The sequence below is a fragment of the Lolium rigidum genome, chromosome 3, assembly GCF_022539505.1.
Source record: "Lolium rigidum isolate FL_2022 chromosome 3, APGP_CSIRO_Lrig_0.1, whole genome shotgun sequence".
In the NCBI taxonomy this organism is placed as follows: Eukaryota; Viridiplantae; Streptophyta; class Magnoliopsida; order Poales; family Poaceae; genus Lolium; species Lolium rigidum.
This window is the reverse complement of record NC_061510.1, coordinates 239,660,265-239,675,247: the sequence shown is the minus strand read 5'-3', so window position 1 is coordinate 239,675,247 and position 14,983 is coordinate 239,660,265. Positions and strand designations below refer to the sequence as shown.

Genomic DNA, 14,983 nt, shown 5'->3' with positions numbered 1-14,983 from the left:
GACGCGCCAGCAAGGAGCCAGCCGCGCCGCCACCTCGCCGGAACCACGCAGGCCTCGCACCGTCCGGGCGCCGTCGCCTCCTGCGCAGAGACGCCGCCCCTGCTGACTGCGCCGGCCTGCGCCGCCACCGCCAGAGCTTTGCCCGGAGACGCCCTCCGGCGGCGGCGAGGGAGGGAGGAGGCGGAGGAGGGGGTGGTCGCCGGGTGGAGGCTAGGGTTCCGCCCTGCCGCTCGCGGGAGCACGCAGGACGAAACGTTTTTCTTGGAGCTCAACTGATTGATGAGTACTCTTGATTGATTAATCCTTTCCCTTGGAACATGATCTGCTTCTATTCTTGGTCGGGTGATGTGCGTGTCCGTGTGAGATTTTCCCTTGGACTTGACCCGATTCCATTATTAATTTGTTTAGTGCTCGAACTCGCAAGTATCCTCGATCCCTGGTGCTCATTTCCCCTCTTCTTTCTCTCTCGTGAGTGAACAGTAGTTTGAGAGGCTCCTCTAGCAATCCGGGACAATTCCAATCCTTCTTCGGTGGCGCTGCCGGTCGGAGATGGCGAGGGAAAGACGCCGGAGTAGGTGTAGGTAGGTTTAGTGGTCCCGTAGTGGCGTCTAGGAGTAGGCCACCAGATCTTCTCCGTCAGATCTGGTGCATCCTAAGGTTGGGTGGTGCGGTGGCGTGGCTACGGTGGCGTGGGCGGTGGCTGCTGCCCGACCTCAACTCAGGCATCTCGGAAAATAAGGCAGATTGGAGCTCGAGCTTCCCGATGTGGCGGCACAGCATCGGGGAGCAGACCATGGTGGTTCTTCGCTCGCGTCCGTGGTGGGCGACGAGCAGAGCGACCGCGGCGAGCTCGGTCAATAAGCGCTGGCTCCGACGGCTACAACTCCTTCTTCTCTCTGGTGTCCTCACGGTCGGCCGTGGCGGCGAGGGACAGGGCACCGACGGTGACTAGGAGTTCGTGGCGGCCGGCGAGACTCCTGCTGCTTCCTCGAGCTATCACACGGTGACCACTGGTTGGTCACCGATCTTGGATGCCCAAGATTGGCATCAATCGACGCAAGAGATGTGTCGTAGCAACCTCCTTCAGAGGCCTATCTCTGATGATGCGGCGGTGACGCCTGGCACCGGTCTCCTCCCAAGTGGCCATGTCCCCGATGAGGAAGTTGGTGGTCGCCAGCGCAGCTCATCCCCCTGCAGTGGTGAAAGTCAGTTTGCTGTAGTGGTGAAAGTCAGTTTGCTCCAGGAGCGAGAGGGGGGTTGCGGAAATCTGAACTACACGTGAAGCGGCTGTGGAAAAATGAGTGTAGCTCTCACTTTCAAGGAGGCGTCTTCCTGTAGCTGTAGGCTTAACTTTTTTTGTTTCTGCCAGTTCAGCTTTTATGTAGTAGTATTAAAAAAAAAAAAACATGGTGGTATACTCTGCTATGTTGCTAGGGTTTGTAGCAAAACATCTATGGTTTCTATTAATGAAAATCGGGGGAAACCCTGTTAATCAAAAAAAGAAAAACAGAGCTGTCAAGGTGAAATTTCTCTCTCGTCCTGCCACTTTTGTTCAAGTTGAGATGTTCCTCCATTTATCTGCCTTTTGATGGCGTGGGATAAATGCTGCCTGCTATATTCACCATTCCCACTGATATCTCATCCACTCAACTTGGCAATATTTCTTTTTCGTGCAGTAATTAAATATTCAGTTAACATCTCAAGCATTGTTTTTTCAGTAGAATGACAATTATTATTACTCATTTAACAACGCGAGCATTCCTACACTGATATATACCACTAAGCCACATCATTCAAAAACTATAGCCTATTAACTATATTGTCAATTTATCATTTCATTATTCGTCTCACTTCATGTGCTTATGATGTTAACTTTCAGCAATATACAAGAGTGTATTTGACAAATTCTGGTCGTCACCAAGCTTTAGTTCTAGTTAAATAGGTAAAACGATGGTATAATTTCAGCAGATGTTTTTTTTTCAAAAATTTATGTACTGTTATCAGCTTTATACTTATATTTTATTTTAAGATGTAACATGAAAAACATAAATGCTTTCTCATTCTCCAGCCATGGTCGCCGTTTCTCCATGGCAATAATGTTGCTTGTGGCAAGATTGGGTGAAACACCAGTCGCATGGATCGCCTCTTTGATTCTTTTGTAAGCTGGTTAATGTGTTGCATATTATTTACTAATATCATTACAGATATTCTGATTGTATACTTGAATATCATACGTGTGCTTTCACAATATACATTTTTCAACTTATACAATAAATCACAATATAAACTAATAATCAAAGTTGTAGTTTGAAGACCATGTCAGTGCCTCACAATATACATTTTTTGAATTGCCAATAAATCATAATATGAACTAATGATCAAAGTTGTATTTTGAAGACTGTTAATGCCCAAAATGATAGCTTTTAAAGGACTTCAGGGAGTATCTTTTGGATAAAGACTAATTGACAATATCTTTCATACTATTTGTCTTCCTGTTTTTTCTGACTTGTGAAGTATGTAATTCAATTTTACCCTCCTGAAGAGATTTTCGTTGTTGATCGAGGTCATGGTTGAAGCAGCTAATGATTTAAGTATTAATAATCAACTTAAGGTATTGCTGATGGTCTCTAACTTCTGAGAAGTGAGAACAGTGAAGAACTCCACTTTTCAATCTGAACTCCCATATAAGTCCTGCTTTTCAGCCACAAACTTTAAAAGTGTCTGAGTTGGCAACCGTTCATTTTTCATCTGAGGTGGCTTCTGACTGGCGTAGATGTCACATACCTACAGTGTCATTGAACAGATAAGTTCACGTTGACCGGATAAATATACTTTGGATTGAAACCACACTGCGCTCTCACTACTCACTCTGTTCCCCGCCCAAACTCTGTTCTGTCTGTTTGCTCTTTTGTTTTATGGTGTGGTGGTGATATGGCTAAACTTCATTCGAGCCGAAAACACATGTGAAACCGCCCAAGGTCAGTGTCAGTTCCAGGTCAGTGTCATTTCCTTGAAGATGTGACCTTCGTCGGTGTCTTACATTCCATTTCTCTCTTTGTAGGAATCCTATTTCGGAAGTTATTTTAGATAGCTGCCTTAAAACACAATCTACTTATCCCCATTTTTACAAGACTGCAAATCAAATCACACCTTATAAATATGAACTAAGCGAATACCTCGAACTAGAAAGAATTACACAGTGTTTGTGTGTTCTATTATTCCATTCCATGGCAGTACTACAGAAAGAAAATATACATTTATAATTTTTTTTTCTTTCTTTGAGATTTGAAGTTTGCTCTTTCTGTAATTTAGCGTATAGAGAACATGGTGATGTTTTATTATCTCATTAGCACACTCGAAGCTGATTTTTTACATCTTGGGGCAGATTGTGCAATCACTGCACCGGCAATTGGAGCTCACCATGCTTATTGCCGTCTACTCCTCCTGCTCCTTCTTCGGTCGCCTTCTCTCTGCGCTTCCTGAATTCCTCCCCAGGTTTCCCTCTTTTACTTTATACATGCAGGTATCTAACTTCTCGTTGAAATAGCCTCCTAACTGACTGTACTATGAATGAAATCTGCATGCAGGAAGGTGTCATTTGCTCGGACAGGGTGGCTCGCGGCCGCATTGGTGCCTATGCCAATGGCCTTCTTCCTATTGTGGAATTCGGAAGGCGAGAAAACTCTGGTAGCAGGAATGGCTCTGATTGGCCTAAGCTCAGGGTTCATCTTCGCTGCGGCAGTGTCAGTCACAGCCGAGCTCTTTGGACCGAATAGCATTGGCATGAACCACAACATCCTCATCACCAATATCCCTCTTGAGTCACTTTTCTACGGGCAGATTGCCGCCCTGGTCTACGACACGAACAGGCTAAGGAAGATGGTACAAGATAACGGCACTGGCAGAGTTGAGACCATGATAGTGTGCATGGGGGCAAGGTGCTACTCAACCACGTTCCTCATGTGGGGTTGCATCACACTGCTGGTGTTGGCATCAAGCATAGCCCTCTTCTTCAGAACAAGACAAGCTTACGCTGCTGGTCAGTCTAGTTTTAAGCACCGTAGCCAGGTTTCCAGCTGACAGAGGAACTATGTTGATCTGTTCCTTACTGGTCTCGGAGCATGGCTAGCTTGTATAAGTTTCGGTTCTGTCCTAGGTGGACCGAGCTAGATGCAACATATGTTGTGAATACCATGAAGAGATTTGTCAAGAGGGCAGAAAAGTAGCTTTGCAGCTTGTGTATATAAAAGATAGATCAGACTGTTTACAGGACATTGATTTAACTAGGGGGGCGAAAAGGTTGAATTAACTTACTTCTGATTTTTTTTTCTTTGGCCTGGAGTCTGGCATGAACTCTTCCGTTTTCTACATTTTTATTACTTTACAAATGACAGTTATGAAAATGAAAGTTTGAATCTGCTTAACATGTTAGGTTTGAGCATAAAAGTGGTGCTGATATGCAACTCCAGCAATACACAATCGCAAAAATGTAAGCTTCACTTCTTCAGTACCGACAACCCATGCAAGCCAGTACTAGTCACACACAAACAAATTCGCTGGTTTGATATGGAGTATCCCAATATGAACATGCTCTTTTAAGCATTGTGTTCAGTTATAAACACTAAAATGTTTCAAACATTTGCAAAGATGCGATATCCCTATTAATACGTCACTAAAATGGGGTTACCAATTTACCATACAATCGAAAGGATGAGAATGCAATTACCCATGAGCATATGAGTGACTATCGTCTCTCTGGTTCATCATTCTTGTGCCATGGATTCAAGGCTTCTCTCATGGCTTGGGCCTCTGGGCTGCTCTCCCAAGCTCTTTTCTCTGACTCCAGCATAGTTACTTGTCATCTGCGGCAGATAACAAAACATAAAGCAGCAATGGCGTTGTTAATTCGGTATGTACCAAAGAAAATGGCAAGATGAATGGCACAAGGCAATCCAAATTTGCACAGGCCGTTGGGTACCAAGCAACAGAAGTTGGTGGTGAATGGGTGAGGGACGCACAGAAGCCGGTGTGGATCATGAAGAGCTCCATGGCGGCGCCTATGGCCGCGCCGCCGCCGGCGATCTTCAGGTACCACCCCACGAACCTCATACGATGCAAACTCTCGCGCTAAATTCTGATACAACTGCAAGCCGCGGGTTCGTCAAAGTCCGATCAACCTCCCATCGGATGAGTGAGACAGAGTAATCCGGTACCTTCCAGTCGTCAGATGCAGCGGCGGCCGGAGCGCGGCGCCGGTAGCGGATCGTGGCGCAAGCAGAGCCGACGGGGAAGAAGAGGGAGTGGGTCGTTATTCCTTACGGCCCAAACCAGGCCCAGCAAACTCTGCATCTGAACACTCCGCACGTGCACCGTATCCACCCACACGCTCCCGCGCGCCCACACACATGGCGGCGACCTCGCCGGCGCCGATGAGGGCTGTCGGCGTCGCCGGCTCCGCGTTTAGCTTAGCCCCTTCACCCTCGAGGCTCGGCCGTGTCTCCACCGTGCCTTCCGGCCGCCTTCGTCGGTGCCGTGCCGCTCACCGGCGGCACCCTCCTCGATGCCGCGGGAAGCCGACCGTCGGTGGCGTGGTCGAGGAGGACGAGGAGAGGGAGGCTTCACGGGAGGATTTGAAGCCCGAGAGGAAGGAGGAGGAGGCTGTGGACACAGTGCGCGCTGTCCTGGGGCGGTTCAGCCTTGACGAGGTTGGGATGGACATCCTTGGCATCGCCTTGCCCGCTGTGCTTGCCCTCGCCGCCGACCCCATTACTGCGCTCGTTGATACTGCCTTCGTCGGCCATATCGGTAAGTAATTATCTCGTGAGCTCTCATACTAGTGGAATTTGGTAAACTACTAGGAAAGTACTTGGCAAGTTTCAGTGCAAAATTCACAAGCAGCATATAGTTCACCCATTTATTGTTTCGTACCGTATGTTGAGGAAAATAATACGTGTTCATGTCACGCTCTTTATTTCTGTCACCAGGCTCGGTTGAACTTGCTGCTGTTGGCGTATCCATATCTGTCTTTAACCTGGTCTCCAAGCTGTTTAATGTGCCACTGCTCAATGTCACTACATCCTTTGTTGCTGAGCAGCAAGCGATGGATGCAAATTCTAGCAGTGTAGGACAAAGTAAGCAAGTTGGAAGTTCTGTTTGTCTTGTTAGAAGCAGCAATCTGGTTTTGTGTTTCACTGATTATTGTGATAGTTCTCACCTAGGAGACGAAGTGCCAATCACCCGAGAGAAGGCAAGTGAAAAAAGGAAGTTTCTCCCGGCCGTGTCAACGTCCTTGGCTCTGGCTGCTGGCATTGGGTTGATGGAAATGGTGGGACTCATTGTTGGATGTGGGACACTGATGGACATCGTTGGTATACCTGTCGTACGTAAGACTAATTTATTGCCATACTCAAATTTCTTGGATCTGAAGTTTTTTAGGTGTTGCCTGGGTGGTTCACTGCCAATTTTTATTCTATTGTGTTTGTGGTCTGATGCAGACCTGAAATTTCAAAACTTAATTCTTAAACCTATGTTTTGTGCTTTGTTAGTTGTATGTTTAACAGCTAATTTTGGAGCAAGATAAAGCATCCTTTTATCATCATGGGAAGATGAAACCAATTAACAATAGAATTACGCCATTATCCCATTTGGACAGATGAGTTATGGTACTATCAAAATATGGGTATCTACTTGCTATAAGCCTATAACAGATCAACTTTTGGATATTGTCATATCCAGAGCTCGATTGTTATTTGTGTAATGAGAAACTTGCACTGTACCATTGAGCACAAACCAGTTTTCTAAAACATACCATTAAACCTTACAAATATATGTTAGGTGTTAGACTGTTAGCTCAGTAGCCTTCCCTCCTTCGTTCACCCTAGGAAGATGAAACCAAATAACCATGGAATTACACCATTCTCACATTTGGACACCTGAGTTGTTGACTTGTGGTACTATCAGAATATGGGTGTTACTTGATATAATAATATTTGAGTGTTTGGACATTTTCGTATCCAGAACCCGATTGTTATTTGTTTAATGTAAAAATCTCCCATGTACTATTGAGTACAAACCATTTTCCCAAGCATACCATTATAACTTACGGTTGTATATTAGGCGTTAGACTGGCAGCTCAGTAGCCAACCGCGGACTTAATTTTCCTGCTACACTAGTGTTTTATGGTTTATTCTTTAATTCTCTTGAATGTAGGGCATGTAACACGGCACTATCATAATGTCATGAACTGTAAATAGTTCGTAATATTATGGATCAAACATAACTTTTACTATTTACAATGTACATAGGATTCACCGATGCGAGTGCCGGCAGAGCAATTTCTTACTTTAAGGGCATATGGTGCTCCGCCAGTCGTGGTAGCACTTGCAGCACAAGGTGCATTTCGTGGATTCATGGATACAAAAACACCTCTGTATGCTGTGGGTAAGATTGCATAAACAGAGTTTGTTGTTATGTTCGGCTTCCTATTTAAGATATCAAAAGCTGTTGACTTGAAATTGTTGAAGTGAGAAACTAACTATAGGGATGTGTGATGCATACAGTTGCTGGCAACCTCGTAAATGCAGTACTGGATGCCATATTTATTTTTCCACTTGGTCTAGGAGTAAGTGGTGCTGCATTGGCAACTGTGACTTCTGAGTATGTTGAAGCTACCATGAGATCTCTCACTCTTTCTGCTTTACTCGTGTTATCTATATTTACAGAACATCCTAAACTCTTTGCATTTTCACCTGCATGTATTCAGGTACTTGGCAGCGTTTATCCTCTTATGGAAGCTGAATAACGAACTAGTCCTCTTCTCATGGAACATCATCGGTGGCGACATCATCCGCTACCTAAAATCTGGTTGGTCTATATCCCTATGTTCATTTCTAAGGACTCTTTACACTTGATGATTTTGCTTCCTTGTCGGGATTTTTTTATCTTACATAAAAGTACAGAAAAATATCAATTATCCGACTCCAATTATTTCTCTATTAAGCATCATGTTACTGAAATATACCTATATGGTACTCAATTTAACTAGAGCAATTCTCCAGGTGCACTGCTAATTGGCAGAACCATCGCAGTAATCCTGCCATTGTGGCTGTCTACATCATTGGCTGCAAGGCAAGGGCCTGTTCCAATGGCTGGCTATGAGATAAGCTTGCAAGTCTGGTTAACAATTTCTCTGCTTAATGATGCTCTCGCTCTTGCTGGTCAGGTCTGCACTTACATGAACTGACCTTTAATGTCTAGCCTGATATCTTTATACATGCATTTGAAGTATCTGTAACTTAAATGCAGGCTCTACTTGCAAGTGAATATGCGAAAGGGAACTACAAGCAAGCCCGCACAGTTTTGTATAGAGTTCTGCAGGTTATGACATTATTCGCAATCATATATGATGAAGTATCTCGTCTTCCTTAGCTCTATTTATAAGCTGATGGTGTATCTTCTTTCCTGCAGATTGGAGGTGTAACTGGTGTTGCACTTGCTGGAACCTTGTTCCTTGGGTTCGGATCTTTGTCCTTGTTGTTTACAGATGATCCAGCAGTGCTAGATATTGCACGGTCTGGGGTCTGGGTAATGATAATTCTGAGGAATCAGCTCTTTGTTTCTCAAGCACTTAACACATGATGGATCTTATGTTCATTTCGTGAATGTTACTTTTTGCAGTTTGTCACTATTTCCCAGCCGATAAATGCTATTGCTTTTGTGTTCGATGGGCTCTACTATGGTGTTTCTGACTTTGCATACGCCGCATACTCCACGGTTCAGTTTCTGTCATCACATTACCGCTTATCGGTTATAGCTGCAACTTTGTGATCATAACCATGTCGGCATATTCTTCGTTTCAGCTCTTCGCGGGGGTTGTCTCATCAGCATTCCTCCTTGCCGTTGCTCCCAAGTTTGGTCTCGGTGGTGTCTGGGCTGGTCTTATTCTGTTTATGGGACTGCGAGCAATTGCCGGGTTTTGGAGGTAGTTTTTTTTTTTTACCATCGCACTTTACCAGCTTTGACCGATATCAATTTCCACACTCAGAAAGAATGAAAGCAACGGTTCTTGTTTTGGACAAGAATATATATAAGTGGCTTGACTGAAATCTGGCCATTTCAGGTTAGGGAGCAAAGGAGGACCTTGGAAAATAGTTTGGTCAGAGACTGATTAGTAGACCAAGGAGATGCATGGCCATGCATAATTCAATTATTTGATCTCTAACAGTGCAACATTTTAACCAATCGTACAAGGATCAGCAGCAACAAACTTAAGCTGGAGTCATCGCGTGTAAGTTGTAACACAACACGAGCAGAGGAGCTGTCTGAGCCAGGTAGGTAGGTGTTCCATCTTGTGTTGCCTGCTGTGAATGTTGTTTCAGCCTTGGAATGCACAAGAAAGCTGGAGAATCTAAACAAATGTGCAAGCGAGGTTTATAAAAATAAAAAGCCCCCATGTATTTTATTATTTTTGCTTTGTGGGAGATTCACCATGTAGGACTGAAAATGTTGAGTTTTCTGCGAATTTTTACAAATGTACGCATAATGCCATGCTGTGCATTCATGATGCTCTTATGTACCGATTTTTGCCAGTTCTGAAGGCATAAACTATTGGGACTTGTAGATATGATATTACTAGTAATGATTATGAGCAAAACCTACGAGTCTGAGGCAGCACTTTAACTTTCTTGTCCAGGATTCTCATTGCAATGGCATGCTGATTGGTATGAGCAACCTTACTCTTCTTCAATCTAGCTCACTAACATAGGAATATGATATTGAATAAGGATGTGTGCTGTTTGTGTGTACAGAGAAGGAATACTAATATTACAATTTACAAGAAGTAACTGTTGATGGTCTACGCATATTGTTTTTCTTTATCTGTTTTTATTTGTTTTGCTTCTGTTGGGAATTCTCTTCTCTCTTTCTGAACTGTTCTTCATAATGTAGCATGCTTGGTATTAAATCAGGGTCTAAACTTAGGTGCACGAGAATTTCCCTGAACTGGTAGCCTGTTGCCACCACATGGATATTTTAAAAGGTCGAAGTGTTGTTCAAATATAGCACTTCGTAAATGTGTAAGCAACAGAAAAGTTAGCTGGGAGAGATTAAAGGTTTAAAGCTCTTCTCCAGAAGCGAAAGTCTGAATGACTTTTTTGTGAGTCATTTATGTAATTTCCAAAATCTGTAAGCAGTGAACTCAATCAGAACAATTGGGGACAGGACCTGGCCTTGCTCCACTAACGTAATTGGGCCTACTTGTGTCTTCTTTACGTGTGGTGTGGATGTGGCTTTATCAATATATCATTCTTTCTTTTCGGAGATATCATATGAAGTTTTCCTGAACCAAAGGAGGCTAAACCTCCTCTCCGGACGCCAAAGTGTGCATGCTTTTTTCTCTGACTCCAAGACGACAACTGGAAGAAACCTGTAAAGGCAATGAAGGATTGTAATCATGGCAAAGCTAAACGTTGTGTATGAAGTCATGCTATCATGCTGGCAAGTTTGGAGGTGTCGGGGAGCCTCATCTTATTGTTTTACGTGGTTGGTAGGGCGATTGTGTCAGGTAGAGCACTTCATTTTTCATGTACTGACACTAGAAATTTCAAAGACGGCAATCTATCAAAGATGATGTGCATTTCTGTGGTCATGTGTGCTGGATTGCTGGTGGCTTAATTAAACAGGTGTAGAATTTTGAAGCTCCATTTTCGAGCGACAAAAAATGTTGGTGAAATGTTTGTTTCTGCCCACCTAATTGTGACTATATAAATAAAAGAAGGATGGATGCATCGGAGCTAATGGTGGCGTACCTGGTTTAACAATGGAAGGTCGGTCAATTGTCAAAAAAAAAAAGGTGGAGGAAATGTCGATCTGCATCTTGTTTGGTGTTGCATTTCCTTCTCGTACCACACATCACAACAGCACCGTGTCTTCAGTCTTCAACAATATATGCCTAACTATTAATGTACACATCACGACAACATTGTGTCTTCATCTATACCTAACTATCCTGTGGAGTTGATCTAGGCGCAGTTTTGGGCTTGCGATTAATACACGCGCGTATAGCCAGAGAGGTAAGGTATATTGAACGAAAATGTTGGTCCTGTAAAGCAATAATGGGCAGCTAGCCTAGTGTTGGTGCTGAGGGCTGTTCTGTTCTTCGCACCGACAGGTTTTGGCGGTGGTGTAAGACCTGTTTGCAATGCAGGTTTTTTATAACAAGCAAAACAATGTAATTCCCTAAAATCAAGTGGAAAGATCCTTCCAAATGGACCTGATTTCTTCTTACTTTTGCGGGTAAATGGAACTGATATCAAGGTTGAATGCACTGCTCTTCTTCATGTCTATGGGAGAGCGGCGTGATGGAGTACTTCTTTGGTAATTTCATACCTGTTAATGTAGTTAAGTAAAATTAGTACTAAGTTACCCTCACAAATGAGGTACGGAGTAATAAACAGTTTCTTGTTTCCATTAACAAAACATTTTTTTTCTTCGCTCTTTTGGAACCGGTACAAAATTAGTGCCTTTCTACTTGGTTTACGTTAGCGACTGAAGTTTTGGTTTACATTACAAACATTGAACGAATATAACTAATTCATCTTTTTTTTATCAAATCTTGCCAATAATTCAAAAAGGAAGGTTCATTCCAGCATGTCATAGTTTTGGTCACTTCTAGCTTTCTGAGTACTACATTGACCCCTTATATTTGCGACTCATTTCATGAGAGAGCACACTGCACCGGACTCCCGTGCATGAAAATAATAGGTTTTGTTGCTTTTTAAAGTGTTTTTAGATTGTTGAAACTTGATGAAACTGGATGAAACATGATAACACCAATCTTAAAGCATAAAATATGTTAAATCTAACGGCACAAAAAGTGCACGGAACCATTTCACACCTCTATTGGCTATGTAGGCAATGGAAGCTTGCTCGTGTTGGGAGTGAATGATGTGCGCCCACCGGCACGTTTCCTTTCATTAGCATGTTGGCGCTTGTGTGATACTGTTTGTATGTACACTTGAAATCGAGAAGAATCCTAAAAGAATGATGCTTATTGAAGTGTTCAAAATAGATAGTATCCCCGCTAGTTGAGTTTACAAGTACAACGTGTATTCCTGAGTTATGAATTTGATCCATGATTTGAGTTATATAAACATAGAAATGATACCATTCAAGACTTTAACATCTAAAGTTTTTGATGATATATTTTTAATCACATATACTACCTTATAGTATTAAGTTGATAAAATTGATAAGGTTGAACCATGTGGTAGACGTGGTGAGCAACTTAAACAATTCTTATAAAAAAGATTGATAAGGTTGAAATACGAGTAAGACTTGTAAAGCTCACCGGAGGGAGTACGCTAATCTAGATGAAAAATAATAAGGGAGGAAAATACTGTACATGAGTAAATCAAAACTGGTGCGCGTGTCCCTAACCGTTGACCCGTCGCATCCCCCGGTACGGTGCGTCGGTGCTAAGAAACCCACCGGCAACAACCATTTTTCCGCAATACTACAAAACCATCCCATTTCCCGTTCCCAGCTTCCTCAGATCCAAATCGCGCGCGAGAAACACACACAGATCTCGCCATGGCCTCCGCTGCTCCTCCCCTCCTCCCCACCTCCGTCCCGGCCGCCGCCCCCGCCACCGTCCTCTCCGCCGCTCCCGACGCCGCCACCTCCATCGCCTCCCCGGACCCTGCCGCCACGCGCGCCTTCCTGGGCCGCGTCTACGACTCCGCCAAGCGCTCCCTCTCGGGCGCCCGCCCCTGGCCGGAGCTCCTGGACCGCGCCGCGCTCTCCCGCCCGGACTCCCTCTCCGACGCCACCGCGCGCCTCCGCAAGAACCTCGCCTACTTCCGCGTCAACTACGCCGCGCTCGTCGCGCTCTCGCTCGCCGTGGCGCTCCTCGCCCACCCCTTCTCCCTCGCCGCCCTCCTCGCGCTCCTCGCCGCCTGGTGCTTCCTCTACCTGCTCCGCCCCAGCGACGCCGCCCCGCTCGTCGCCTTCGGACGCACCTTCTCCGACAGGGAGACGCTGGGGGGCCTCATCGCCGCCTCCGTCTTCATCGTCTTCCTCACCTCCGTCGGCGGGATCATCTTCTCCGCGCTCGCCCTCGGCGCGGCCATCGTCTGCGCGCACGGGGCATTCCGCGTGCCAGAGGACCTCTTCCTCGACGAGGTGCCCGACCAGGGCCTCGGAGGAGGCGGCGCCACCCTCAACCTGCTCTCCTTCATCAACGGCGCCACCGGAGGACGCGTCTGAGTCCACCTCTCCGCTCTGCTCTGCTCTGCTCTGCTCCTCCGAAGAGACGAGTCCTCGTTGGCTTGTTTCAGATCGTCACATGTACTACAAGGAGAAGAAGATTAGGAGAGGATGAATTCATGTTATACAACAGATACAGTATTATACACATAAGAAACGAACCCTGCCTGCTGGATCTAGTTTTGTTTCATTTTTTTGCATTTCATATTGCTGTATGGTGACAAGGTTGAGCTTATTACTAGTATTGAGATTCTTATGATAAATCTCGAAAACAAATTTTCATATGATACGCGTCTCATCGTTGCCACCACACAAATCAAAAATAAATTGCAGCTGATTTCTTCTAAGCATCAAATGAAATGTATGATCATTAAATTACACCATTTCTTTTCAAGAGATCGGTCGATGTGGTTGTCATAGATAGATGATCTGGACCCATGGAATCTCTAAGAGCATCTCCAGCCAAAAAATCGTCTCAGTCGCATGCCCCAAAGGCCGCTTCCCTCCGAACGTCCCTTAAATATTGTCCGGCGTCCCTAGCCCATCCCCTGTGTATAGAGGCTCCATCGGGGACGCCGGACACGATTTTTACACTTGTTTTTTGTTTGGAGGTCGCGTTTAGGGGACGTGGCTAGGAAAGAGACCTCCTCCAAACGAAAATGTCGTCCGGACGTCCCCAAAACGAAAATTCGGCGCTATTGCCGGACGTCGTTTGGGGATGCGACTGGAGATGCTCTAAAGAACTGGGCAACGCAAGGTCCATTGGTCAACGGCTTGCCGTCCCAAGAACCTTGGTGTCCTCCACATGGAGCAGTTTGCTAGAGCTCTCCGGTTGAGATGACCATGACTTAAATGGAAGGATCGAGAAAAAAAAATGGGTGGGAATCAGGAATGGGCAACATTTGCTCCAGTTTGGATTTGGAAATTATTCTATAGCAAAACCTTCGTTAAGAGCATCTCCAGTCGCGTCCCCAAACCGCGCCGGATCGAGCATTTGGGGGACGTGTTTTGTTCGTGCCGCGTTTGGGGGACGTCGCTCCCCAGCCGCGTCCCCCAAACGCCGCCCCAATCGAAATTCAAATAGATGCATTCAAAAGAGATCGTTTCCGCCGATTCGTCGCGATCGGAGTAGCGGAGATCGATCAAAGTACTGGGTGCGCGATCATATTACGGACCGGTGGTGCATGCAAATTAGAAGAAGGGGAAGGGGTTGGGCGACGGCGTCGTATCTCGAGTCGACGCAGGCCCGTCGAGCACGATGACCTCGTCGCGATCTGCCCGTTGCTGTGCATGGTGCGTCCGCTCCGTCGCCGACGCGGAGGCCGACGCAGTGTAGCGGTAGAAGACGCGTCGGCCTGCTCTTGCTGCGTTGCGCTGCCGCCGCCGATGCCGCTGCCAGGGCCGCCGCGTCCGCCGCCGCCATTTTGGCTTCGATGTCGTCGAGGATCTGGCCTTTGAAGAAGTTGTGCGCCCTCCGTCCTTTCCGCTCCGCCGTCGATAGCTTCCGGCGCAGGCAATCTTGCTTCCATTGATCGTCGGTCCATCCTTCAGGCTTCTTCTTCAAAGCCGGCGCCTTCCGCGGCCTCGCGAACGGCGATGTCGCCCCTTTCATCCCATTGCCCGGCGTCTTCTTGGCCGCTTTCTTCGCCATCTTTTTGGGGGCTGTCGGCGGCGCCATGTGGAGAGGGTAGCGCCGGTGTCAACACCCGGATTTTTAAGT

The 14,983-nt window shown here is 45.8% G+C and overlaps 1 protein-coding gene and 1 long non-coding RNA gene across 2 annotated transcripts; one reads left to right on the top strand and one right to left on the bottom strand.

The window, feature by feature from the left end:
- Positions 1 to 4,534: 4,534 nt before the first annotated feature.
- On the bottom strand, positions 4,535 to 5,276 carry LOC124703188. Its single transcript, XR_007002976.1, has 3 exons — positions 5,214 to 5,276; positions 5,019 to 5,143; positions 4,535 to 4,862 (listed from the first exon to the last, which is right to left on the bottom strand). It is a non-coding gene; the product is annotated as an uncharacterized LOC124703188 (long non-coding RNA).
- A 129-nt stretch (positions 5,277 to 5,405) lies between these two features.
- On the top strand, positions 5,406 to 13,545 carry LOC124696237 (protein DETOXIFICATION 44, chloroplastic-like). The gene is made up of 14 exons (XM_047228993.1): positions 5,406 to 5,805; positions 5,985 to 6,131; positions 6,219 to 6,379; positions 7,305 to 7,440; positions 7,560 to 7,656; positions 7,763 to 7,863; positions 8,058 to 8,221; positions 8,305 to 8,376; positions 8,467 to 8,583; positions 8,677 to 8,772; positions 8,859 to 8,980; positions 9,119 to 9,169; positions 9,256 to 9,329; positions 12,542 to 13,545. Exons 1-14 carry the CDS (start codon positions 5,406 to 5,408, stop codon positions 13,261 to 13,263), a joined length of 2,460 nt encoding a protein of 819 aa, XP_047084949.1. The 3' UTR covers positions 13,264 to 13,545.
- The last annotated feature ends 1,438 nt before the right edge of the window (positions 13,546 to 14,983 follow it).